The 24,617-nt window shown below is 47.7% G+C and overlaps 1 protein-coding gene across 5 annotated transcripts in view; it reads left to right on the forward strand.

Annotated features, from left to right (window-relative positions):
- The window catches only part of NRP2 (neuropilin 2), a 115,974-nt gene that overhangs the window by 76,601 nt on the left and 14,756 nt on the right, over positions 1–24,617 (forward strand). For 2 of the 5 annotated variants that reach the window (XM_015074142.3, XM_053215673.1), the window contains exons 13-15: positions 5,154–5,416; positions 6,953–7,049; positions 8,226–8,246. In XM_015074142.3, coding sequence (XP_014929628.2) covers positions 5,154–5,416; positions 6,953–7,049; positions 8,226–8,246 — 381 coding nt within the window. Of the gene's footprint in view, positions 1–5,153; positions 5,417–6,952; positions 7,050–8,225; positions 8,262–17,494; positions 21,124–24,617 lie in introns of those variants that run through there. The other 3 variants (XM_027052766.2, XM_015074144.3, XM_027052759.2) reach the window with 3 other exon arrangements.

The raw sequence follows: 24,617 nt of genomic DNA on the forward strand, positions 1-24,617 counted from the left end.
GTCAGGTCCAGGAGGAGAGGGATTGGGTCTCTGGGACATTATTTCTTCACTCTCTTTCAGCGAGTGAACATATTTCCTTTCCATTGTCTTTTTGTTGGAAGCTATCCATTGCCGACAGCACTGCCATCAGCTACAAGAACAAGAAGACGGCCTCCAGGAGGCAGAGCTGGTCCTTAGCTGGTCAGTTGTCATGTTTGGGGACCTCTTTACAATCCACAGGGCTCTTCCTTGAAGTCCAAGTAAATCGCTAAAGTGGCCCACCCGTACCATGCCAAGCCCTTGCTCTATCCAGTCATCAACAGCCACTGTGTGCTTAAAACTTCCTCCGTGTTTGTCAGTGGCAGGCCATAAATTAGAATGTTCTAGAAGAACATATATATGGGTGCCGTGGCTTAAAAGCACTGAAGCACTTAGCTTAGAGGAGGGTTGGTATAGACCTACCACCATAAGTAAAGGCTTGGAAAGTGGACATGTAAAGAGGCAAGGATTGAGTTTCCTGAGAAAGCGAACACTAGGGGTCTGAATTCTTCATGGGTGAAAATGTTTCCAAGTTAGAGGACAGAAATTGGCCGTGCTCCATCAGGGATCGAAGGGGGACATGTGTCTCAATGACAGCAGGAAAACCTAAAACTGAATTTAAGAAGTCCCTGACAGTTAGGGTTGTGACCCAGAAAACACATTGCCGATGTGGCCTATGGAATCTCCTTCTCTGGAGAATTTCAAGCAGAGGGTGGACAGCTGTTCTAGGGATGTTTACAGCATGGTTCCTCTGGGCAGCCAGGCTGACCCAATCTAAACCGTCTCTTGAGGTCCCACTCTCATTCCAGAATCATGTAGTACTTTATTTCATCTACTATATCTTGACAGGAAAGACATCGGTAAACAGCACATGATGCACAAGTAGGAGCTGGCTGGTTGCCGGGGTTGGATGGATCAGCCAATCCAGAGAGCATCTTCACTGCCCTCAGGCCAAACCATACTGCCTTGTGAGTCTAGGAATGGTCTTTCCATGTTATTGGTGCTCTTGTGACCCTTTTTCTTTCTTAAGAAAAAAAAATGGGGGGCAAGTATAGCAGGCAGTATGTGTCGTGAGACAAAGATCCTAACATTTATTGAGCACTTACTATATCCCTGTTACTGTGCAAGGCATTTGCATGGCTTTTTCCATTTCCTCCTCCTCACACCCCTATCCAGTAATGCTGTTATTATATCCATTTCACAGATGGGGAGACTGAGGCTTTAAAAGACTAGTGAGCATTAGACCAGGATTCCAAGCCAGAGGAGAGGCCATGCCCTGGCAATTCTACTCACTTCAGTCGGGGCTCATGTAGTACTTCACTCTCCAGCAGTGGTCTCAGACACATCGCTTCAATTCTCTGAGCTTCCGTTTCCTTTCTGGTGAAAATGGAGGAAACAATACTTGTTTCACAGACCTAGACTGCACAGGGAAGACCACATAAGAAAAGGCAGACAAGGCTTCCGCTGCACCATCTGGCACACAGTAGGTGCCCAGGGAACGTCAGTTCTCTTGCCCCTGCATTTCCTATCCCCTCCCTGGGCTCTTCCTGGTCTGAGCTATTCCTTCGTGATGTCCTGCTTCTAATCAGCCCTCTCTCAGTGACAGGCAGGGACGTTTTGCAGCTCCGCGTCCCTCTGACTGATGTCTACTGCTAATTCCTTAAATTTACATATCATCTTTCTTCCCTCAAGCTCACAGCACTTAACAGACAAGTGGGGCACAAATGATTTAACTAAGTGAAATTCAGAGGCCTGCTTGTCTTGAGATTCTGCAAACTAGTGGATTAGCTTAGATGTCAGCGCTGAATTATGATCCTTCAGCTGCTCGTGCTTAGCACGCCACCAGCATTAACTCCCTGGTCTTCCAATGGTCCTTTAAATCATGTGAAGCGATTATCGTCTTATTGTGGAGGCAGAGGGGGTGGGGGGGGAGGAGGGGAGGAGGGGGCTAGCTCCGGTCCTGATCCCGGGTGCGGCAGTCTGTGAGACCTTTGGCCTGATTGTGCCTGAAGTTTTAGCAACAGGATGGGTAAATAGAACAGACCCAGATAAAATCCAGCCAGCACGGCTCTTTCCACCTCCACACACATTTTACTTACTAAATTCTAACCATTATGCTATGAATCCCCTGCCGCTTAAGAATGTAAATTCACACAAGTGACAGTATTTCTGCCAAGCAATTTTCAAGCAGCAAGTGGGTCTTATTTGTGAAACTGTGAAGGAAGAAGGCTGAATAATAAGTCTCTGAAATCTGGTTTTCTTTATATATGAGGTAGAAACAGTCAGGGCTTGGAAATTACTGGAGCATGGCAGCGTTTGAGGGCTTCTCGCAGGTGGCTCCAGGGTGTGTCCACAGGTCATCCCATTATTGTCAGTGCACCTCACCTTTGAAAGGGGCTGTTGGCTCGGGAGAGTGGGAGGGAATTGTGAAGACGTTGTCTGGGTCTGTGGGATTTTCTTGTTTCTCTTGTGAGAATATAGAGACTCGTATCATTCTTTATCTGTGCTTGTCATTCATCCATGGGAGCAAACTTTTCTTGAGTAGTGGCATATGTATGTCAGGGAGAAGGAGCAGTATTAACCCTCATATGTGTAAGACCGGGACTTAATCATCTAACCGGAGTGATGAGAAAGACACACATGAATCAGTTAAATTACAGCACAAGGTAGTGGGCGGTTCCCTGCTGAAATGCATGAATAATGGCCTCAAGTCTTTTTAAAAACAAGGTAACGGGGCACTTGGGGGGCTCAGTCAGTTAAGCTTCCGACTTCAGTTCAAGTCATGATCTCGAGGTTTGTAGGTTCGAGCCCCATGTCGGGCTCTGTGCTGACAGCTCAGAGCCTGGAGCCTGCTTCCGATTCTGTGTCTCCCTCTTTATGCCCTTCCCCCCCCCCCCCCCCCCCGCCAAGACAAACATTAAAAAAAAAAAATGTAATAAGTAAATAATAAAAACATAAAAACAACATAAGATTAGTGGTACAGTCAGCAAACGCTCAAGTTGTGGAGAGAAAAGCAGCATTTGTTGAAATGTGCCAGAAGAGTTAGAAGAACTAGCAAAAGTGGGGTGTTAGGGGAGTGAGGGGCGACACTAAGGAGGTCCAGGAGCAGGGTACAGGGTGGGGAAGCCAGTCCGCCTTGAATAGAGTGTGCCTGGGGCGCACGAGGCAGGTACCTGGGGCGCAGCTGAAGGGAAGAACCTGCCACAAGCAGGTGGAAAACCTAACGTCAGGTCCAGCTCTGCTACCCCCTACCCTCTCTCCTTTGGACGCGTCACTTGAACCTTCCTGAGCCTCATTTGCATCATCCTGTCCGAAGCGAGATTAAGAAGATCTGGCTCACACGTATCTAGCATGGGGTTAGATGAAACAATGCATGTGACGTGCTTTGGAATCCACAAAGCATTCTGCAGGTATGACTTGTAATTATTATCATTAATAGCGGTCGTAATGAGATCCGATCGGAGAAGCTTAGGTTTGGAAGGTCTTTGAGTGTCTGCTTGCAGTGCCCATGTCTCCTCCCTTGGCAGATCACCAGCTTTAAAATTCTCTGGTGTAGGCAGCTGCCTAGCCATCTGCGCTGACTTTGACCTTGCAGAAGTCTCATGTTGTGAGGGTATTAGACAGACATGGTTCTGGATGGTTAAGGAGACAAACTGGAATCCCAACTATGCATCCTAAACTGGTCTGATTTGACTTCCCTGGGGAGGGTAGCTTCTGGAGCAATAATCCCAGAGAATCTAACTGGAGGGGACTTAGGGGAGCCAGGAAGGAGGAAGGGAGATGGCTAGGGGGGGCAAATGAAGGAGCTGGTTTGGGGCCATGGATAAGAAGACTGTCACAGGCTCATTCTTGCTAGAGTCGCGATGTCAGCAGGAGTAGTAACAGCAAACCAGCGGTCCGGAGACTAACCTGTTGATACAAGGCTCTGGAGTCCTCTCCTGTCCCCTGCTGACAAGCCTGGGATATTCACAGTCTCTGGTGAATAGGAAAGCTGGGTTCACATGTCTCAGATTAACATGATCCTGAAGTGTCTGGTGTGCTGGCTGTGTGGTGTGAAAGTGCCCTTGCCATCTTGCAGAAGTGTTCAGCGTAAGATGTTTCAGGGCCAAAAGGAGGCAGTGAGCCTGTCTCCTCAAATCGCAGCCTGTTTTCTGTGCAAGTGGCCAGAATGCTTCTGTGCCAGGTGGGTTTGCAGATACAGGCCCCCACACCGGTATCTGCAGGGCGTGAGGTCTGCAAATGGCAACAAGAACTTAGTCTTCTGCACAGTGTCTGATGTAGTTGAAAACTAATCCGCCGAAAGGCCCTTTCCCCAAACATCTGCGCGGGCGAAACCTTAATTTCTCATCATGCGTATCTTCTCTATTAAACACATAGCCTTTATTAGTGATAATGACAGTGCCTGTTCTCGCTGGAGCTCTGTTTACCAGGCTCTCTGAAAAAGGCCACCTCTGGCCTCCCCAAGCCAAACAGGGAAGGGAGTAGGGGGTCGAGTCCCTGACTCATCCCTGTGCAGCCGCCATCCAGCCCTTCTTGTGCTTGAAGTTGACACTGGGCTTCCAAATACTCCCTAGAGTCCGGGCACTGTCTAGTAGCCCTGGTGGAGACAGACGGTTTTCAATGTCTTCCATTTGGACAGTGCCCAGCCGAGATGACAAAGGCTTCAAGCATAAACCACCTGCTAGAATCATCTTCCAGCCTAGCAGCCACCTCAGCCCCTTATAATGTAGTTCATTGGGCTGCACTGGCCCTTTGGGTAAGCCACTGGTGAATCAGACATGGGCCTGGCATCTTAGAATTCAGGAAGACGAGACTTAGAGCAGATGCCACCAGCCAAGACACAAGGCCAACCGCCCCGAGTGCCGTATGCAAAAGAGGCGCAAAGAAGGTGACGCAGAGAAATAGGCAGGAAGGACCAACCTGACACAGAGCCTCCAGAAGGGGCTTCAAAAGGAAGCGGCGTCTCAGCCAAGCCCCAAAAGCACCTTGAGAAAGAAACACGGGGCCTGGAGGACAAAGGCATGAATCGACAAGACACCTAAACTCTGGTCCCAGCTTCCCCAGGAGGGGCCACAGCCGCAAACTGGTCTCTTTTCCAAGCGTTTACCAAGAACCTCTGGGTTTGTTTCCCCCAGATGACAGGAATTTCTTGCGGCTGCAGAGCGATGGCCGGAGAGAGGGCCAGTACGCGCGGCTCATCAGCCCTCCCGTGCACCTGCCCCGGAGCCCCGTGTGCATGGAGTTCCAGTACCAAGCCACGGGCGGCCGCGGGGTGGCGCTGCAGGTGGTGCGCGAAGCCAGCCAGGAGAGCAAGCTCCTCTGGGTTATCCGCGAGGACCAGGGCAACGAGTGGAAACACGGGCGCATCATCTTGCCCAGCTATGACATGGAGTATCAGGTAGGGTGGTGACAGGAGGTGGGTGCAGAGATCCGAGGGAATCTTTGTGATGTGTATTTCAGGATTTCAAAGGGCCGTGCCCATTCATCATTAGGGAACGTGGTTAAGCACTGCTGTTTTCATTGTGTTTCTCACATTGCCATGGCAACTGAATGACACTCTTATTTGTTATTCAAAACGTGCCTATCTCCACATCCAGACTTGGTTCTTTGTTCCTCCTATTGCCTTTTATATTGCCAAAATCTTCCCAACAAATGTTTCTTCTCTCCATTTTAGTTTAGATTGCTATCAGGTAGGCTGACAAAGGGACACAGAAGCCAGGGAAATCAACACGAACCAACCTCTACACACACGGGAAGGAGCCTGCCCAGCCCTCTCGCACTCCAAGGAGAGGGGAAAATCCTGCCAGACCTGTCCCAGGGTGAACGTGGGAAGGGGAGGATTGCTGTTTGCACTCAGTGGCCAGCCGACCAGAAAGACTCCCAAATGAGTAGTTTCTCTCCCAGTGGCTCCAGGAGCGGAGTTCTATTATCTCTGCCCCACAGAGCAAAAGACTGAGGCACAGATGGGTCTGCACAGCTGTGGCTGAGGCTTGGGTTGGAGTAGACACACTGTGGAAGAGGTGACTGAGAACCAGCCAAAGCATTAACCTGCTCCTCCCCAGACGAGAAGCAGCAACAGATGGCTGGTGAGGCAGCCAACTGCTCGCTCGGCTTGCCAGAGGACATGTGCTAGTTTGCGGAAAGAACCCGGGAGGGTGGAATGAGGGAGGATTGAAGACCACAGAGCAGAGGGGCCTCTGTGTGCCGCCTGCAGTCGCCCTGGAGGTTGCAAGCTATCCCGAGTTCCGCCGCACTCCTAACTGCATTCCCGTTTAGAAACCTGAATGCTTCGTGTTGTAAGTGCCTGGTTGCATTTTTGTCTCCCCCGCCAGATGGTGAGATCCTCTGGGCAGAGGGTCTGGCTTATTAGGTTTTGTGACTGTCCTTGTGCCTGGCACATAGTAGGTGTTCAGTAAGCTATTGGTGAAGGAAGAGATCCTTCCCCTCCTAGTTGTAATAGTGGAGCCCTAAGACAATGTTACCCCTAAGGCAAAGCCCAGTGCTGTATTTCTCACCTTACCCCCACCTGTTATGTGCTCTGAGTTTCCGAATACAGTACCTGCATTGGGCATTTAAAAGATTCATGAGAAAGGAACCTCCAAAATTGCTAGAGACATTTCAACCCTCCTGTAAACATGTCCTGATTCTTGTCCTTTTAATCTCTACGTTCTGATTACTAGACAACAGTGTCCATCACCTTGTTATATATATTTTTAATCCTCTCAGATATACGTTTGATTTGAACCACTCTTTAAATTAAGATTTCAAGCACCATAGTCATGTGGTCAACAGATGTGTACCAGGTACAGTAACGCACACACGCACGCACACACACACACACACGCTTTAAGCTGCAGTTAACAGAGAATTGGAAATCTTTGCACTATTTCCAAGCAGCTCAGTTAACCATGGCTCTTGTTCTTCTGGCTTCTAGATTGTGTTTGAAGGAGTCATAGGAAAAGGACGTTCGGGAGAAATTGCCATTGATGACATTCGGATAAGCACTGATGTCCCACTGGAGAACTGTATGGGTACGTGAATAGCTGTCTCTTTGTGGCTCTTCCAAATAAGATACCAAGGGCTGGGATCTACAAGAGGAAGCATCACACCATTTTCAAACCCAGTGATACCCAGGGGTAGAACAGCAACAGTCTGTGCAGGAGGTGAGATATGAATGTAGTTGTATCTTAGGCTGCATTCAGGATGGGAGGGGTATAAATGAGATGAAGTCTTCTATCTCCTGTTCCCATTCAGAAATAGACATGCATTAAGTATATGGAGACTCAGGGTGCCAAGACCCCATCGTCAGACTCCAGCTTTTAGCAAAGAAAATGCTAGAGACTGAGAGCAACTGCCAGTCAGAATTACATGCTGCAAAGGTTTGATGTTTTTAATGGAAGCCTTCACTGGTGAACGAAAATAGTACATATGTTATATCAGAGCGATAACACAATTACCCAAGTTGTTCTCTTACATGAATGAATTACAGGGCAAACTGTGGCAGGTGAAGTAAGATTTTAGAGTTTGCTTTGAAGCTGACACCTTCAGTACCCAAGATCCCAGAGTTGTAAGATTAAACATCACATGCCAGGTGACCAGCACAAGAAGGACACCATGAGTGTCCCTTTGGACAGACGGGCTGAGCGACCAGCCCAAGGAAGATGCACACATTTTACCCAGGCCACCCCAGGGGCATCCTGACCATCTCCCATGAGAGCCATGGGCATTTCCAAAACAAGAGGGAATCCCCAGAAGGAACGGACCTGCTTTTACTTGGCAGAGTAACTGTAATCACTCACCGAGTGCTTTTCTTGGCACGTGGGTCCCGGATGTGTATGTGCCTGATGATGTCAGGAGCGCCTGGGACCACCCCAGTCCCTTCAGGCAGCTCTCGGGCCTGGGCATCTAAGCATAATCGAGGCTCTGAGAAAGTAATCAGTGGTAAGTGACTGATTACAATGCTTTGGGGACCCATTGCTCTATAAAGGACTTTTTGTTCCAAAGCAACTCTGGGAATCTCTCCCCACCCACCCAGCCCCCATGATACTGATATGTTAGACACAGTCTAGAGCATGAGGAGGACACAGGACACTTTCCATGGGGTATTACCAAAAAAATTATTGGAAGTCATCTACATCATACCCTCTACCTGCCCGATTGTTTCTTCCCCTTGTCTAACTCAATATTTTTTCTTTTTTTTCCCCCAGAACCCATATCGGCTTTTGCAGGTGAGAATTTTAAAGGTAAAAAAAATTACGTGGTTTTTTTTTTTTTTTGCATGTCTTTTTCTTCCCCCCATGTGATGTGAATTTGGTATGGGGAAGAAACCTCCAAATTTGACAAAGCTCACACGAGAAAGAGACACCACACCTTCCCGCCACTAGATGGCACCAACCACACCTGTAGCTTCCAGGAAAGAGGATTGAGATCTTCACTGTCTCCTGTTTAATTAAAGTTTAGAAGCCTATAATAGAGACAAATAGGTTACAGATAAACCTTTCAGCCTTGCATTGTCCAACGGGGAGCAATGAGGCTGAAAATGCATGAGTGGTGAGAAAGGAGAGGCTGTGGGGGAGAGCGAACAACAACAAAAAAAATCAGTAGTAAATTAAAAGTGAAATGAGGTGGCAATGATTTATTTTCGCCTGAAGATGGTTTCTTTCCAGCTGCAGGGCACCAAGGCAGTGGCTTCAATGAACCCTCAGGGAGGTACGGTGGCAGGCCACTTTAGGAGGGCAGAAAGTTAGGGAAAAGACACAAGGAAGGATAATCCTAAGGGGGAAAAGGTGCAGAATTCTGGACCTGGTGTCTGGTAAAGGGAAGATGGAGGCACATATGCTGACTGGAGTTAGAGCATTTAAATAGGGGACTGAAACACAGCACAGGCCATTTTCTCCCTACTAAAGGAGAGAGCACAGTAAAGAGAGGGGAACTGGGGATGATGGCCATACCCTCAGAGCCTGGGTGGTAGTAACGCCTGTCCTGTGGGGGTGCAGTGGGTCCCACACCCTGCCCTCCTTGTGCTCCAGTGAGTTTGCACCGATCACGTTTCCGCCCACGGTCCCCATGCTGAGTGTTTAGAAGCCACTCCTAAGTTCTTCCTTTCTGTTGGCCGGGGCGGCAAAGCTCATTCAGACACTCGCCCTCACCCGAGGACAGGGGTTTTTCATACCCTGGTTTATGCAAACAGTTGTGAGGCTTCCTGTGCCCTGTTTGCACTGGCTAGCCTTAACCCCAGAGGTGACAGTGTTCCAGCGGTAAGGGAAGTCATTTTTACATCTGAAGTCTAGACTCGTTACCTTCGCTCTCATGAATCTGTCCAGCTCCTGGCTAGAAAGAGATGAATTCCCGGTTTGCCACCTAGATGCGCCGTTGCCTCCAAATCATCTGGCCTCATTTTCCACTCCTCACCCTCTAAGCAAATAGGTGGGGAAGAAAGCGGCAGAACAGAGAATGACAGACGGACACAGAATACAATTTCTTTCTTTCTCGCCCTTCCTTGCCTCCCGAACGGCATCCCGCTCCCCGCTGCACATTGTAAAGGGTGGAGAGTATTCGTGTGCATGTTGGTGCTCTCTGGGCGTGAGATTTATGCTAATGCGGATCTGAGCATTGGGAGGGAAGCTGAGATCCGAACTGAATCACTTGGATCACAGTTGAATTCAAGCTCTAACCTCTAGGACCCAAGGTAATGTTTATGTTGGGGAAGTGAAACCTGCTGATTAAGACTCAAAGCTCCCGGGAAGGCTGGCTGAAGGCTTGCAGCTATGACCACAGACATGGTTGTGAGTGAGCACGCGTGTCTGGGTCCATGACTGACAAGCACGGGGGCTAAGTGCTCTGCTTCTGTAAGAGAATAAACAAACCGGGGCACATGTGCTTCCTTGAGGTTGTGTTTACCGTGAGGCTTTACAGTCCAGTCATGTTCTCTTGTAAAAAATATATAAATAAAATATCATCGGAGCCGCAGTGCTCATTTAGCCAAAATAAACACAGGGCTTAGTGACTTGAAGGTAAGCGTCTCCAGCGCTCTCACGATGGGCTGATCTGGGGCGTTAAGCAAAAGCAGCACACAGGGGGTGTGCATTGGCCCATGACTGTTGTCTCTGGAGGTAACGAGCACTTTGGAAGAAGGAAGCCGAGTCTTGGGGGGCAGAGACTGGGCCAAGGAACATAGAGTCAAGAGCAGGATTGAAACTGAACATGGACAGTTTCTATCACATTGTCAAGCTGTACATGGCACTCAGAGTCGGTAGCCGGATGAACCCAGGACCGGTCTTCTTTTGGGCCGAGACCCCTCTGGCCTCAGCATGCAATCTGTGTTTTGACTCAAGCAAAGCCTTCCACTGGCTAAAGGAAGGAGGACCATCTGCCCTGCCTAACCTGGTGACTGGTGCACTGCTCCTCTCCTGGTCAGGGCACCGCTGGCCCTGGTGGGAGCCTGGGTGTCCTGGGATTAAATTGGCCTTTTCTCTCAAAAAGGGGAACAAAGAGAACTCAGGTTTGGGCAGGCAGGATGCAGAGAGTTGGTGGTTCAACGCTAATAACCATAGATGGTTACATTGTTAGTGTGGTTGGTTTTTTTTTTTTTTTGAATCTGGGTTATTTTTCTTTTCCATTATAAATTAACCATGTGACAGACGCAATCTCATTCTTTGGGAGAGCCCAGCGTGGACTAGGTCAATCTTTAAGGAAATGCAATAGAAGTGGCCTCTGGGCTGGGTCTTGTTAGGTATTCTTGATCTGTTATATTGGCAAGTGTCTTTCATTTTTCTGCCTCTTACTCATTTCTCGCCATGAAACATTTTTTTTATTCCAATCACTTTGTGTTTTCTGCTTCGTGTGTATACTTTGATTGTAAACCAGGGTATGAGTCAGTAATGAAGAGAAACAAGCCATAGAGGGAAGGAACAAGGAAAAGAGAACGTGAATAAGCTGCGTTGTCATGTGATTTGTAAAAAGACTTTTGTTGTTGTTGTTATGAGTCACGTCTTAAACAATGTAGCCCGGGTGGGTGTGCATTTTTTTTCTTTCTTTCTTTCTTTCTTTCTTTCTTTCTTTCTTTCTTTTTTTTTTAAGCATTGGCTATAAGCACAGTGCCGTCATGTATCTTTTTCTAGAACGTGAGCTTTAACAAATGAAAACCCGTACAAAGGAAAAGGACAAAAACCCCGAAAAGTGGTATAATTAAGGTGATGGATTATTTCCCCTTAACCAATACTTTCTTTTTTCCATAAAAGAAAAAAGAATAATAAAGAAGCCAGTAAAAATGTGGAGGGCGCATGATCAGAGCTCTGTAGCTGTTGACCAAGTAGTTATTTTTAGGAGCTCACAGTAGATGCAAGAGGTTTTGTTCATGTTAGAGGCTGAGGACTTTGAACAACGCAGGAGCAGGGACACCGGGTCTGGTACCCTACCCATTAGAGGCCCGTGGAAATCCCAGGCACGGGGGCTCTCAGGGAAGGTGGTTGTTACAGTAAAGGATTCAGAAGCACTGGGTCTGCCACTGATGGATGCTAAAAGGGACATCAGTGTCTCTTGCTAACTAACAGCTATGAGCTTGGGCTCTCAGACCAGTTCTGAAAGCCGTGGGTCGCGCTCAGGGTTCACTTTCTGCAGCCCTGCTCAATTACACCAGGAGAAAGTGAACATCTCAGTCAGTCTCCTGGGCACAGAGGGGAGCAGTCTTAAGAGAGACCCATTCCCAGGTAGTGACAGAGCTGGCCGGGGTGCGCCTCACGTTTTAAGTTCTGTTTGTTTGGTGCCAGCTGGTCCAAACTAATTTGGACCAATTCCCACCCCCTCTCCCTTTTTATCCCCCCCCCCCCTTATTCCCCACTGGCTGTCTCCCAGAAGCATTGCCCATCAGTGCAGCGTCCCCCCATCCCAGGGCGCAGGACCTGGGGTTGGCCCCCCCAGTGCCCTCTCTCCTTGGCTTCCCCTTGAGCTCTTCTCTCCTAGAAGCACTTCCAAGAGGCGGTGAGGGTTACATGGCTGAAAAGCAGAGAAGCATTCCTACGCCCTGCCAGGGTTCCGGAAAGGCGGCTGTGGTGTGTGATTCCTTCTCCTTGGCCCCCCTCCCCTTACGTCTCCAGCTGCCGGATTGAGGCTAGGTGTTGCTGAGCGAGGAAGCATGGAGATCAGATGTGCGTAAACCGCATAACTGCTTGGCTGCCACAGCTTGCCTAAGGGGACACTGAGGCATTCTTTGTGAGGTTTGCTTGTGCAAGCTGCCCCCCCCCATCACAGAGGCCCAACGCGCCCCTCCTCGCAAGCTCGCCATTCATCTAAACAGCTGCCAACGTCAGTTTCCCTAAGGGGAGAAGGACATTTTTTTCACCGACGCCTCCTCTCTCCAGGAAGAGAGTGCCACCAGAGACAAGTGTCCGAAACTCCAGCCAGCCCCAGCTCTGAATTCAGAAGCATTTGGGATAGATGTGGGGGGTCAGTGCAGCTTCTGCGAGCCTAGTGGCACCCTTCCAAGGCCCCTCTGGACACTGCTTGTAAGGCCAATTAAAGAGTCATTTCTCAGGGAGATGTTGTACTTTTACAATCTTCTTCCAAACAGGCCAGGGGACGTGGCCGCTTTCGTCTACTGTCTTTCGTAAACTTCTCCAGAGGCGCCAACCTTTTTCGTTTGTTTGTCTAATCTCACAAATCCAACAAGCCTTTTTGTCTGAAATACTCCTTCGCCTGCACCTCATTTCCAAGCTGTGCAGCTAGGACGTGGCCGACAGGCCAAGTCTCCCCACAGCGAGGCCACCTCTTACTTGCAGCGAGCCTTGATCCCTTCCTCTGGGAGAGATGGCCCGCCTGGCACCGGGGTCTTTCAGAGCATTTCTTTTGGAAACGTGGGTGACTCCTCCAGGTCCAGAGGACATGGGGTAAACTTGGCTGTAGGACGTGCTTTCTCTATACAGTGGTTCAGCGAGAACTTGACCGGGATGGTCCTCAGACAGGTTCAGACGGAGGCGGGAGGCAGAAAGAGAGAGGGTGACTTCCTGTCCCATCCCAGCTTGGTTAGAACGGGGGCCTGCACGCTTCTTCTGGAAAAGGACAGAGAGCGTGTCGGGCTTTATAAGACTCTGGGTCGCAAATACTCAGTTCTGCCGCTGTAGCACAGAAGCAGCCGTAAGCAATATGTGAGGAGGGTGGCTGTGTTCCAGAATGGACAAAACTGGGCAGCGGGCCAGAGCGGTCATCCGACCCCGGGGCCCTGGCACAGGCTGGGGATTGGGTGCACGTGCTTCTGGTCCTGACGCTGCTACTTTCCAACGGCGTGAGCTTCCTGAGGGCTCCAAGCCATCGCTAGGGTTTTGCTCTGTGCTGCGCTGCCCTCTTCCTCGATGTTCCTCCAGGTAAAACCAGGAGGAAATCACTCATCCTCTCAGATTCTCGCGTCTCCCGTCCGAGGGTCACGAGGAGCAAACAGGGTGATTCGTGCGAAGCCTGTTGCCCTATATCCTTCCCATGGAAAGTGACCGCTCGTTGTACCTGTTGTTATGGCCACATTTCCCAGGGGTTTATTAATTCAGTGACCCTGTGTGCACGAGAGGAATGGAAGGAGCACTACCTGGGTGTCTTCTTTTCCCTCAGTCTCCTCCTATGCATGGCTTCTTAGAATTTACGGTTTGCCAGAATTCAAATTCTTATGCCTTTGCATTGCCCCTTTCTCCAGGGGGCCCAGAACTTTTACAGACGGAAGCCTGCTCAACCTTGCAAATACACTTGAAATTATTGACTATTTAAATATCTGTTTCTCATTATCTCACACAATGAGAAAACTTTGTGGAGAATTAGAGGATGGTAATTAAAGAAAAATAGTTCAAGAGTTGAAGGCATTTTCCAATTGGGTAAAAAAGAGGGGTGGGGGGAGGGATGTGAATAAGTGATAGACATTACTGCAATCAAAAGGAACATTCCAGTCCAGCACATTGCTAGCTCTAGACAAGGCTGAGGTCTTACCCACCCTCTTTCTCCCATATCGGGGAACCAGCCCAGGCTCCTTTGTTACAAAGCAACGGCCCAGCCATCCCATATGACTGAGGGGATAAGTGGGGCCAAAACAGAGGCACTCACAAACCTGGGCACCTGGTGCAAGTGACATCTATCTGAGGGGGGTACCTTTTGTGCAACTTCACCTAAGAGGCACAATATGAGCCAGCAAAATTGCTAGCACCAAGAATAACTGTTATGTGAAGTACCAGTGGGTCGTTAATGTTTTCCCGGGAATCTGGATGTTGTTTCAAATACATTCTCCCATCCATTTGTCCATCCATCCATCCATCCATCCATCCATCCCTCTGACATCCATTGGATTGCTGCTATTGTCTGGGAAGGCTCTTTGGAAGGGCATGTAACCCCTGTTGATCTATCACCTTTCTTTTCTCTGTCTGGCATAGTATATAGCCTTCGTATATAGCCCCTGAAGGCTGCCACAAAGCCAGATTCCAAACCAGCAATCCACCTGCCTGTGGGAGTTAAGTCTCTTCAGCTGGAGAATGTTCTGAGAAACTCTGGCCCCAACTGTGCGTCACCCAAAATTGCCTGTGGGGGGAGGAGAGAAGAATTGGTAGGTGGATCCTCTCTTTTCTAACTCCCTTCATATTAAAAGCACAAACTCACATAGCACGCTTCCTCGTTTCTCAAAACAAATGTCCAAGGAAAATGTTTAAGGAGCTGACGTACTGTCCATCACTGTCCATAAGATGGCTTTTGTCACGAAAATTTTCTTCATGTTGATAACTTGGGGGAGGGGAGCATTGGTAGGAAAGGGGAAGGGGTCTCATACCTAAAGTGGAGTGTGTCTTCCAAAGCAGAACAGAACTCTGAGACCAGGGGTCTCGCTGTGACTCTGAACGTGTAACCCGTGTATTGCGATCTCCCCTTCTTGTGGGCCCTGACATCCTCCCCGCCGTGGCCCAATGTTGTCTCTATCACAAGAAACACTTCAGAAGTAGCACTGAGGCCCAGCCCTAGCACTCTGAGCCCTGGGGGGGGGGGGGGGGTACTTAATGTTGAAAACCAGCATTTTGACTGAAGGAAAGCAAGCCTTTGAACTGAAACTATGTGGTTTGGAGGGAATGTGAGCAGTTGTGACCATTTTTGGCTTGACAAAAATTTGTGCTGGTCCCTTTGTGGTGTATGATCAGGTGCTTCAGGTGGGGAGTGAATCCCTGTGGATGTATCACCTTCCTTTCTTCTCATTAGAGGAGGGCTCTCACTGTGGCACCAAATCGAAATCAGAAGCAAACCCAAGGATGCCCTTTGGGAAGAGGGGGTTGGCACTGGGGAACTTCAGCCCGTCCCCATGCACTTTGTTGTTTCTCGTGCATTCTTCTGAGCCCACATGAAAATCCAACGGCAGGGTGGTTGCCAGGCAGCAGATACTCTTAGTGACCTGAATAATGAGTTGCCACCAGTTCACTGTGACTCAAAAGCTGGCCATTTTCAAGGAGCTGTTTTCAGCGCCTTGCTTTCTCTTTCCGTTTCTACGCGTAATTTTCAATATGGTCACAAAGATTGGCGGAGAGAGAGAGAGAGAGAAAGAGGGAAAGGGAGGGGAGGCAGAAGCGGGAGAGGGAGATAAAGAGCTTTCTCAGCTACAGAAATGAAATTATTAAAAGACAGAAGTGATTTGGGAATAAAGGAAAATAGAGGAGGTGATAACAAAGGGAACGAGGTAGAACGGGGATGGTGGGGCTCTGGACGTGGCTGCCAGTGTATATGCTGTGACACATCCTTGTCAAAGCTCTTCCGATACTGCACCCTTCTGGTGGCCCGAGAGGCACCAACAAACCCTGCACTTTAGCAGAAGGGGATCCCTAAAACTAGAGGAACCAGTGATTAAAGGCTGGGCAGGTGGACAGGCTCTAGAAGATAGTTCCAGCAAAATGCTCTCATTTTGCTTCCACTTCTGAGACACATCAGAAGGTCTGACCCACCCCCCAGCTACTCCCCCAAATCAAAGAGAGGCGTTGTGGTGTTCAGGCTGAGGAGTTGGCCAACACTGACCCACAGATAGGAGGCTTCACCTCAGAAGCCCTTCAGTCAAGAGCACTTGTGGAGCGCTTACTTTGTCCATCCCTGAGGGAGACATCAACAGGAGAGAGACTTCTTCCACTTGAGGGTCTCCAAGCCTCGCGGGGGGGGGGGGGGGGGGGGGGCAGGGGGGCATGAAAATCTAAATGCACCCTGGCTGCATCTTGAGTAGAGATACACCCACCGTGTGGGAACAAGGATGGATGAAGAAGGCAGCGGCCCCTCCCAGCCATGCGTCCCCCTGGGGGATCCCAGGGACAGAGAGGATGGGTCTTTCTGGCCACCACCACTTGATGGAAGCAGCTAGGGATGGAAGCTTTCATAGGTTAAGCATACATCATTTTTCAGAAGTAAAGATCATGTCTGGTTTTGGCAAGCTCCAAAGCTCCTAGTCCCATTCTGGGCCAGATTCTCATCTGATGTAAATCTTCGGGAGAATCAAGTTGTAGCACTGTTTTGCATCAAGTGGGACTCTGGCCAGTCTTTCCCCAGAGTTTCCCTGGGCTTAAATCTGCTATATCGTCTCCATGGCAACCAGAGGCTGGCCAGCGAATGTGGTTGCCTTCGAAATCCTCTGCTAGCTTCTCTTTCCCTCCTCTGTCTTTTCTGAGATTAAGAATGATCTCCCTCCCTTGGCTCTCACTTACTCACTCTCTCTCTTAACATACCCATATCATGTGTGCCCACATTTTTTTTTCTTTTGCAACGTCTTTCCAATCAGCTTTCAAAATCCTCCATCCAATTAAAAAAAAAAAAAAATGAAGATGCGTTAGTCATGGCTTGACAGTGATAACTGGCCTGTTTAGACAAGACCAGGCTGATTTCGATGGGCATGGAAGCCTTGGCAAGCCAAAGTGGAATTCACCTTTAAGTCTAGCCAGCCTAATTAATACATTTGTTTACGAATGCTGGCCAACCGGACCAAATACTCTATTTCCACCCCTTCGGAGAATCAGCCTGCCGGAATCCCGGAAGTCGTTCCAGCATCATTTTCTTGCTTGTGCGCATCCGTGAGTGTCCGTACGCGTGTGAATTATGATGCTTCTGTCTACGGTAGGGTAACTGCGGTTTAACAGAAAGAAGGAAAGAGCCTTGTAATCATACAGCTCTTGGTTGAATCCCATATTTACCATCACTTGCTGTATAACCCCCGTCACTTAGTCTCTCTGAGCCTCTGTTTAGACCTCCATCTGTGAAATGGGCCCGACAGTGCCTATCTCATCAGGTTGCGAGTAGGAAATGATGTCAGTCGTTTAACAGTGCTTGTCACGAGCGAAGGACTCAGTACCGTCTTATTCCCCTGCCCCTTCCCTATCCGCTCCAAAGCATGTATGTGTTTTCCTTTTTCTTTTTTTTTTCTTTTTTTTTTTAATTAATTTTTGGAGTAGTCTGCATGCTCTCAGCCTAGCAACACTCTTCTGTGTCTCTCCACCAGGGGGCACCCTCCTACCAGGGACCGAGCCCACAGTGGACACGGTGCCCGTGCAGCCCATCCCAGCCTACTGGTATTACGTAATGGCCGCCGGGGGCGCCGTGCTGGTGCTCGTCTCCGTCGCGCTGGCCCTGGTGCTCCACTACCACCGGTTCCGCTATGCGGCCAAGAAGACCGATCACTCCATCACCTACAAAACCTCCCACTACACCAACGGGGCCCCTCTGGCGGTGGAGCCCACCCTAACCATTAAACTAGAGCAAGACCGCGGCTCGCACTGCTGAGGGCCGAAGCCAAGGACGGCACCCAAAACAAACGAGAAAGACTACCAACACGTTGCCTCGATTTTGCACTTTTTTCTCCTCGCCTAGTCTCTGTGTGGACTCTCAAGACATCTCTGTCTGTCTCTCCTCTCTCTCTCTCTCTCTCTCTCTCTCTCTCTCTCTGGGGGCCCAAACCCTGTGTGCTTTTATTCATCCTGACCATTGTCCTTGGGTTCTCTCTCTCTTGGTTTGTTTTTATCCTTTGTTGATTCCAAACCAACCACCCCCACCTCTAATGCTGCATCTTGGAATATGAGAAGAGATACGCCCCTCAGCACTTCACAACTGAAGGCTCAGCTGGTTTTCTTTCAGAGACTGGTTCCCTGTTTCTTCCCCTTGCCTTATCCCATACCTCCTCCCGGTGGGCAGTGTGCCAGGAGACCGGAGAGGAAACCTGGATCTGTGTGTTTGTACATAGTATATACATGTGCGTGTGAATCGCTCTGTGTCGGGTGTGTGTGTATGTGTGTGTGTGTGGACGTGAGAGAGAGACTGGTTCATTGTGGGGCTGGGGGGTAGTGTGTGTGGGTGTGTTCAGAGAGGACCCCCTTTAACCCTTGTGTTACTTCTCCGGGGGTACATTCTCCAAAAAAAAAATAATATGCTGTACTAGTTTTGTTTACTTGGAGAAGAGATTGAAGCTTTTTGTTGCCTTATCTAGCTCTGGCTGGGTTTCTGTTGGCTACCACTGTCCTCTCCAGGTACCTAAAAAAACTCGAGGCCGCATGAAATGAAATGTGGCCCCTCCCATCCCTATCCCATTCCCGATCCACCTGACCCAAGAGGAAAGTTCCCCCAGCGCACTCAGACATGACCCCTTGTCATGTCTCCTGGAGTCTTGGAAGTAGCAAGATGGCAGCCATTGGGTGCGTGCAGAATCATCTCTACTTTCAGCCCTGAAGTAAATCTGTCTCGTGTTGCCTTATGAAAGGGAAGCTCATAATGAATGTGTAGCTTTTATCAGTTAAGTCCAATCTTGGAATACGTCATAAAGAATAACAAGTCTGAGACTGGCTTAGGAAAAGCAGTAGCCTGTTTAAGGTGGGAGCGAGAGGTGGAGGAGAGAAGGGAGGAGCAGGGAGGACTGAATGTGGTCTTTTCAAAGTCTCCTCACTTGGGGGGTTTACTGTGCCCGACTTGGGATGGAGTTGAGTAAGAAGCTTAAAAATTGTAGTCTTTGGTATTCTATTGGTCATTGTAATAGCATTTGTAAAATATGGGGGGAAAGGGATCGTTTGCTTTCCTTTCGTGGTGTTAATGTGTGCCTGAATCTATAGCCACTAAAACATAAGACTGTTCACCTGACTTATTTAAATATTCTGAGGATATTCAGAAGTAACCATTTTTTTTAAATGTCAACTGCCAACCCTTAAAATGCTACCCCTTAAAGCATTCGTAGCATCTGGCAAATACACCTTCTTAGGCTGGCCTGGCATTTCCAGATGTTGCTGCATCAGGAGAGGGTATAATGAAGATAAATCTGTTGCTGCCCGTGTGTCCTCTCTAAGCAACGCAGGGAGAGGGATGTTAGAGACAAATTGCCTAATGATATTGTACAAAGGATAGATTCAATAATGAAGTCAATTTCATTGATAGAAAATGCGTATTTTAACGAGACGCTCAGTGACTTGGGGCTCGGCCTTGGGGGTGTTGATTTCTCCGCTTCCTGCTAGGAATCCACCAGGGAAGTGTGAGATTCTCTCCAAAGATGGTTGCCTGGGCTGAAAGCCTCCAGGTACCTTCTGAGAACAAAATATTAATTTTTTTTTTTTTTGGCTGCTTGGGAGAGAGAGACTTTTAGCATTCTTTCAGAATATATTCGCAGGTCCCTCCAAACACACGCTCACTTTCGCATCTGGTTTGTTTCATCCTTCTGAAAGAAAGTTGCTCTCCCACTCTTATTCTATTTCAAAGAGCTACTCTGGCTCAACCACAGAAGCTCTGCCAAGAAAAGAAAAGATGAAAGGCTAGAGCATGAGCTACCTTGAGATTTCAAGTGTCCTACCCCAGCTGAAGATGGAAAACAAAGCTGCGAGAGGGAGGAGGGGCACAAGCCCAACATACCGTGTGATGAATTCCATGCCAGTCACTACGGGCTTTTTATCTCAGGTGTCCACATCCAGCTGTGCATTTGGGGCCAGGCATTCCCTCGAAATGATTGACATCCCTGTAGGCACCCCGTGGAGGTATGGTGTCAGGAAATTACACCTGGAAAATCCAGCCAGTGTATCAACTGTGTGAGTTACTTACTATCTACCCTTGAGGATTTCCCTTCTTTACAAGAAGATGACAACAACTTTGTGCATTTGCTGTGTCTTTATCTGGTGCCCCATGTGGCATCATCTTTATGTACATGCCATAGTTGAGAATATGAGCCTGCTCAAATCTTTGTGAATCCCATGATGAACTTCAGCTGGGGATGTCACACTTTCTCCTTCTCTCTCTTTCTCTCTCTCTCTCTCTCTCTCTCTCTCTCTCTCTCTCTCTTCCTCCGGCCCAGCAACTTTCATAGTATTATCTAGGTACTATGCTAAAAGGGCAGCTGTTCTATAAAATCATGCTTTGCAGCTTTAGAAAGCAAAATTCTGTATTTCATGGAGGGAGGGAAGGATCACTCTCTTCTAAGAAAAATAGACTGGACAGGTGAATGCATGCATGCATGTGTTTAGAGTTGCTTCTCAGAAGACAAAAAGGTGATAGCAACTACTAAAATATAAATGAATGAATGAATGAATGAATGAAGAATTGAAGGTCTAGCTCGGGCTGGTAAAGTTTTTGCCTTAGTAGAGGTTTCATATTAACAGCTCCAGGAGGGCAACCCTTATCTCTGGGGTTTAAAAAAAAAAAAAAATCCCTTCCTTGATATTATTCTAACAATTGCTCTCCCCTAATTGCTGGTGAAGGCAGAAAAAAGAAAAAAAAATTATAGCATTGCCATTGACAAAACAGGACCCTGAAAATAAAGTGAAATTGTCTTTTCCCTCACCCCACAGTTTTGGGATTAAAGCCAGAATAGGATAGGAAATCCAGTAATATTTCTGACGTTGATACCCCATCTTTAAAAAGATCTTGTCTTTAAACTAAAAATAGCAGGCAAGCAAACACCTAAATAATCGATAATTACCAAAGAAAAACAACAAAACAAGAAAACTTAAAGATTTTTACTTCCTATTCTTATCCCTCTTCCTATAACTGTGACATCTCTTGCATTGCTCAGTTGCCTGTGTGTCTAAATAACTTGTGGACATTGGAAACTATTTGAAAATGTATTGTGTGGAATGTAATAAAATGATGATATTTTTATACAAACATCTGGGTTTTTTTTTCCTGTTTGCCTATGAGAACAAAATTGAAATGTAGGCTTTGAACAAATTAATGTTTCCAAAGTTTGACCACTGCCTTCTGAGCTACAGGGCATTGCTGTGGGAGGTACGTGGGTTTTCTCCTTGAGGCTGGATGCCAGTTTTTTCTTCTTTTATTTTTATTACTGCTTGTTAGGAGTTTTATCCAATTTGTGCAGCTGAGCCAACTTTTATGATTGGTGTGGGATTTTGCAAAAGTTGCTAAGTGCTAAATTGCTCAGTGTGATTCCACAAAATTTCTCTTGATGGCAAATCCCTGGAGATTGGACTCTGCCTTTCATGGGGCCCCAGGGGGAATGGGACCAGTGGAGTTGAATCATGTACTTGGCTCTACAGAGACAGATAGCTTCCTTTGGAGAAGAAGCGGCAACATGATGCCCCTCGCCTACCAAATCATTTCTTCCATGGGGACATTGATCTCTTTAGGAGCACTTTCCCAGACAAAATGGGAACTTATGGCATGTTCAAGGCTCCAAAATATTCCAGACTTCATTTTGGAGCAAGTAATGAAGATAATTATATGATGACTATGTACCTGGAACTGTCCAGCTAGAGCAGTTTATAAAAGGAATATTCCATAAAAACTTCGAGAGAGGCTTGGGGAAACTTACCCTAAAAGCCAGATCTTGTGGACACATATTTTTCTTTGGTTCTCCCGTTTGGGTCATTAGTGATTAGTTATATCAAATACATAAAATATTTCTATCAGTGGGGGATTGGCAGGGAAACGTAGGCAGTACAACGTGGCAGTGAAATGGTGGTCAAGAAGAAGTTGGGGAAGGATTTTCCACCACCCCCTACTCCTGGGGTGTATTAAGAGCATTCCATCAGCCCAGGAGACTTCCCCAGGGGTGCAAGAACCATCCTTAAAGGTTCTAAGAAAAGGGACTGTCCAGAGAGCCTATTTCCACCAGAGTCCTACTTTTCCCCTCTAAACCTAGATCCAGGAAGGAATACTTTTTACATCCGTAAAACCTGTCTAAGGGGTGCTAAAAGGAAATAGGATTTTGGTTTTCAGATCCTACAGGAATCTCTGTTAGTACAGATGGCTCAGTATAGATGTCACTGTCTGTCCTATGCCAGAGAATAGAGCAGAATGTCCATGATGAGAGCATTGTTTGTGCCTCTAATGACAAGTATAATTATCCATTTTGTGTAAATGATCTTTGGCTTTCCTTAAAGCCATTTGTTCCCATTAGTAAAGGATAAAATGAAAGCCTCTCAAAAGTATTTATTTCAGGCAAATACCCAGGCTCAGTCAACACTTCCCTGAGCTGGCCTGGGGCCAAATTTGCCAGACTAAATTAAACCAGCCATCACTTATGCTTCATTAGCGTTCCTGTTTTTAGAGCCATGGTTGAGAATTTCATCGTTGCTCTTCCTGCTTTGGTTCTAGTCCCAGGGCTAATTCTAGAAGCATTCTCTCTTCCCCAAAAGGGCAACGACTGTTAGGACTCTAATCTTAGGTGTCAAGTGCAGCACTGTTATCAGTGTGGTATTTCAGAACGAGCCCAAGCATAAATGTTACAGACATTGTGTTTCCATGGATCATAAATACCAGATGTCAAGGCCCCCTGTGTCTTCCTTGGCTCCCACCTGGCCCTTTATGATGGTTTAAATGTGTGTTCTTGCTGTTGAAGCAAGACAGCACCCTCCCAGTCCAGATAACCCAAGCCCAGCCGATCTGCTGCGGCACGGCGTCCGCGTCCCTCTTCACTGACTTTGCAGTTGTTTTGCACAAACATTGTGGCCTTTCTGTAATCTTTGGTGAAAAGAGCTTCATTTTTAAGTTGTGGTTTGTCCATGTTGTCAGCTACACATCTGAGCCAAGGTGTAGGTGCGGCTTGCTTTCGCTCTTTAATTGTGCACATCACTGGGGCTCTGCCAGCTGTCCTTTGCCTTTCGTCCCTTTCAGTGATGGCCCAAAGAAAACACAAAACCAATCCAACCGGAGAAAAAGAGGGGAGAGAGGAACACCAGCTGATGGTCTCAGAGTCAGCAAAGAATCGCCTTATGTAAATAAATTAAAATCTAAGAATAGTGTGCGACTTAATTAAGCCTGACATAGATCAGGTGCACTGGAGTATGTCTAGAGGTTAGATATAATCAGGAACCTACACCCTCAAAAGGCGTCAGGCCACATGCCTCAGCCAGAATACACTTGCAGTAACCGTGTGGAGGAGTCCGTTTGGCCCCAGACCTAAGCGCATTAGAGATGCAAGATGTGAAGAATGGCCAAGGAACAAAACCCCTTTTAGCATAGTGTGGCTCAATGGAGAATCTAGGTGCTTGCAGGCAGCCAGCAGAAACCATTCCTCCTTCCCCCCACAGCCCAGTGGGCAGGAGACCCAGAATCATTCTACTCTAATTGTCCTTAGGCTTTGCCGTCACCGACCTCCAAGAGCCCAAAAAGACTAAATGCCCACAGGCACTGCACCAAGAAATAGGAAAGGCTGTTTGAAAAATCAGCAACTGACATTCTAGCATCACCCTGGGGGCAGAAGGGGGCAAACGTCTTGTTCTGGAGGCTTAGGACCAGAGTGGTCAGTGATCCTGAAAGAGGTTGTTGGGGGAAATTTTAGGGTAATAACTGGCTGGATGTTTCTCTCGCTTTTTTTTTTTTTTTTAACTTACAAGTTATACACAACGACATCCTGGAAATGTGTACGTAATACGGAAGGAGCAGAAGTCCATTTCATTGCTAACCAGTCCCACTCTCTTCCCCAAAGAGAGTAATCACGAGAAACAGCTTGAGGTATATATTTCCAGGCCTTGTTTTAGACCTTTACAAACCTGTATGTCTGTGTCTGGTTTTGTGGTCTGTTTGGTTGGGATTCGGTTTTGTTTGCATAAATGGTATCACAACATTTGCTCCGTTGTCGGACAACTTTCTCCTTTTCGTTTCACAAAATCTTGACAATACGTCAGTACCCACTGCCAGATTACCCCATCGTGTTTAGCTCTTGCATGGCATTCCATATTGTACCCTAGTTTATTAACTGCTCCCCTACTGGTGGGCATTCAGGTTGCGTTTAATTCCGCTTTTTTTTTTCTGTTATAAACAATACTGCAATGAACATCTTTGAGGCTGCATCTTTGCGCACATGTTTCTCTGCGATAGAACGAGTCGGCCAAATGGTGTGCCTCGCTTCATTTTACCAGATGCTTCAAGTGGCTGAGGTTAACCTTTTGCAGTGAACCTGTCCCTATTTGAGAGAGTCACAAACTAGTGGACGTCCTGGATTCTATCCCCTCCCACATCGCCACAGGCCACGTAATCTCTGGGGCTATCTCTCTCTCCTGGAGTGTGTGGAGCGCTTGTAAGAGAAGACTTTATATAGTTTTAGCTGAAGGGAATTTTAATTGCAGGGACTTTTTTTTTTTTTTAACTGTCAATTTGTGGCGAATGTGGCCTGACTGTAAGTGGCAGCTCACCAGAGC

The sequence above is a fragment of the Acinonyx jubatus genome, chromosome C1 (genome assembly GCF_027475565.1).
Source record: "Acinonyx jubatus isolate Ajub_Pintada_27869175 chromosome C1, VMU_Ajub_asm_v1.0, whole genome shotgun sequence".
In the NCBI taxonomy this organism is placed as follows: domain Eukaryota; kingdom Metazoa; phylum Chordata; class Mammalia; order Carnivora; family Felidae; genus Acinonyx; species Acinonyx jubatus.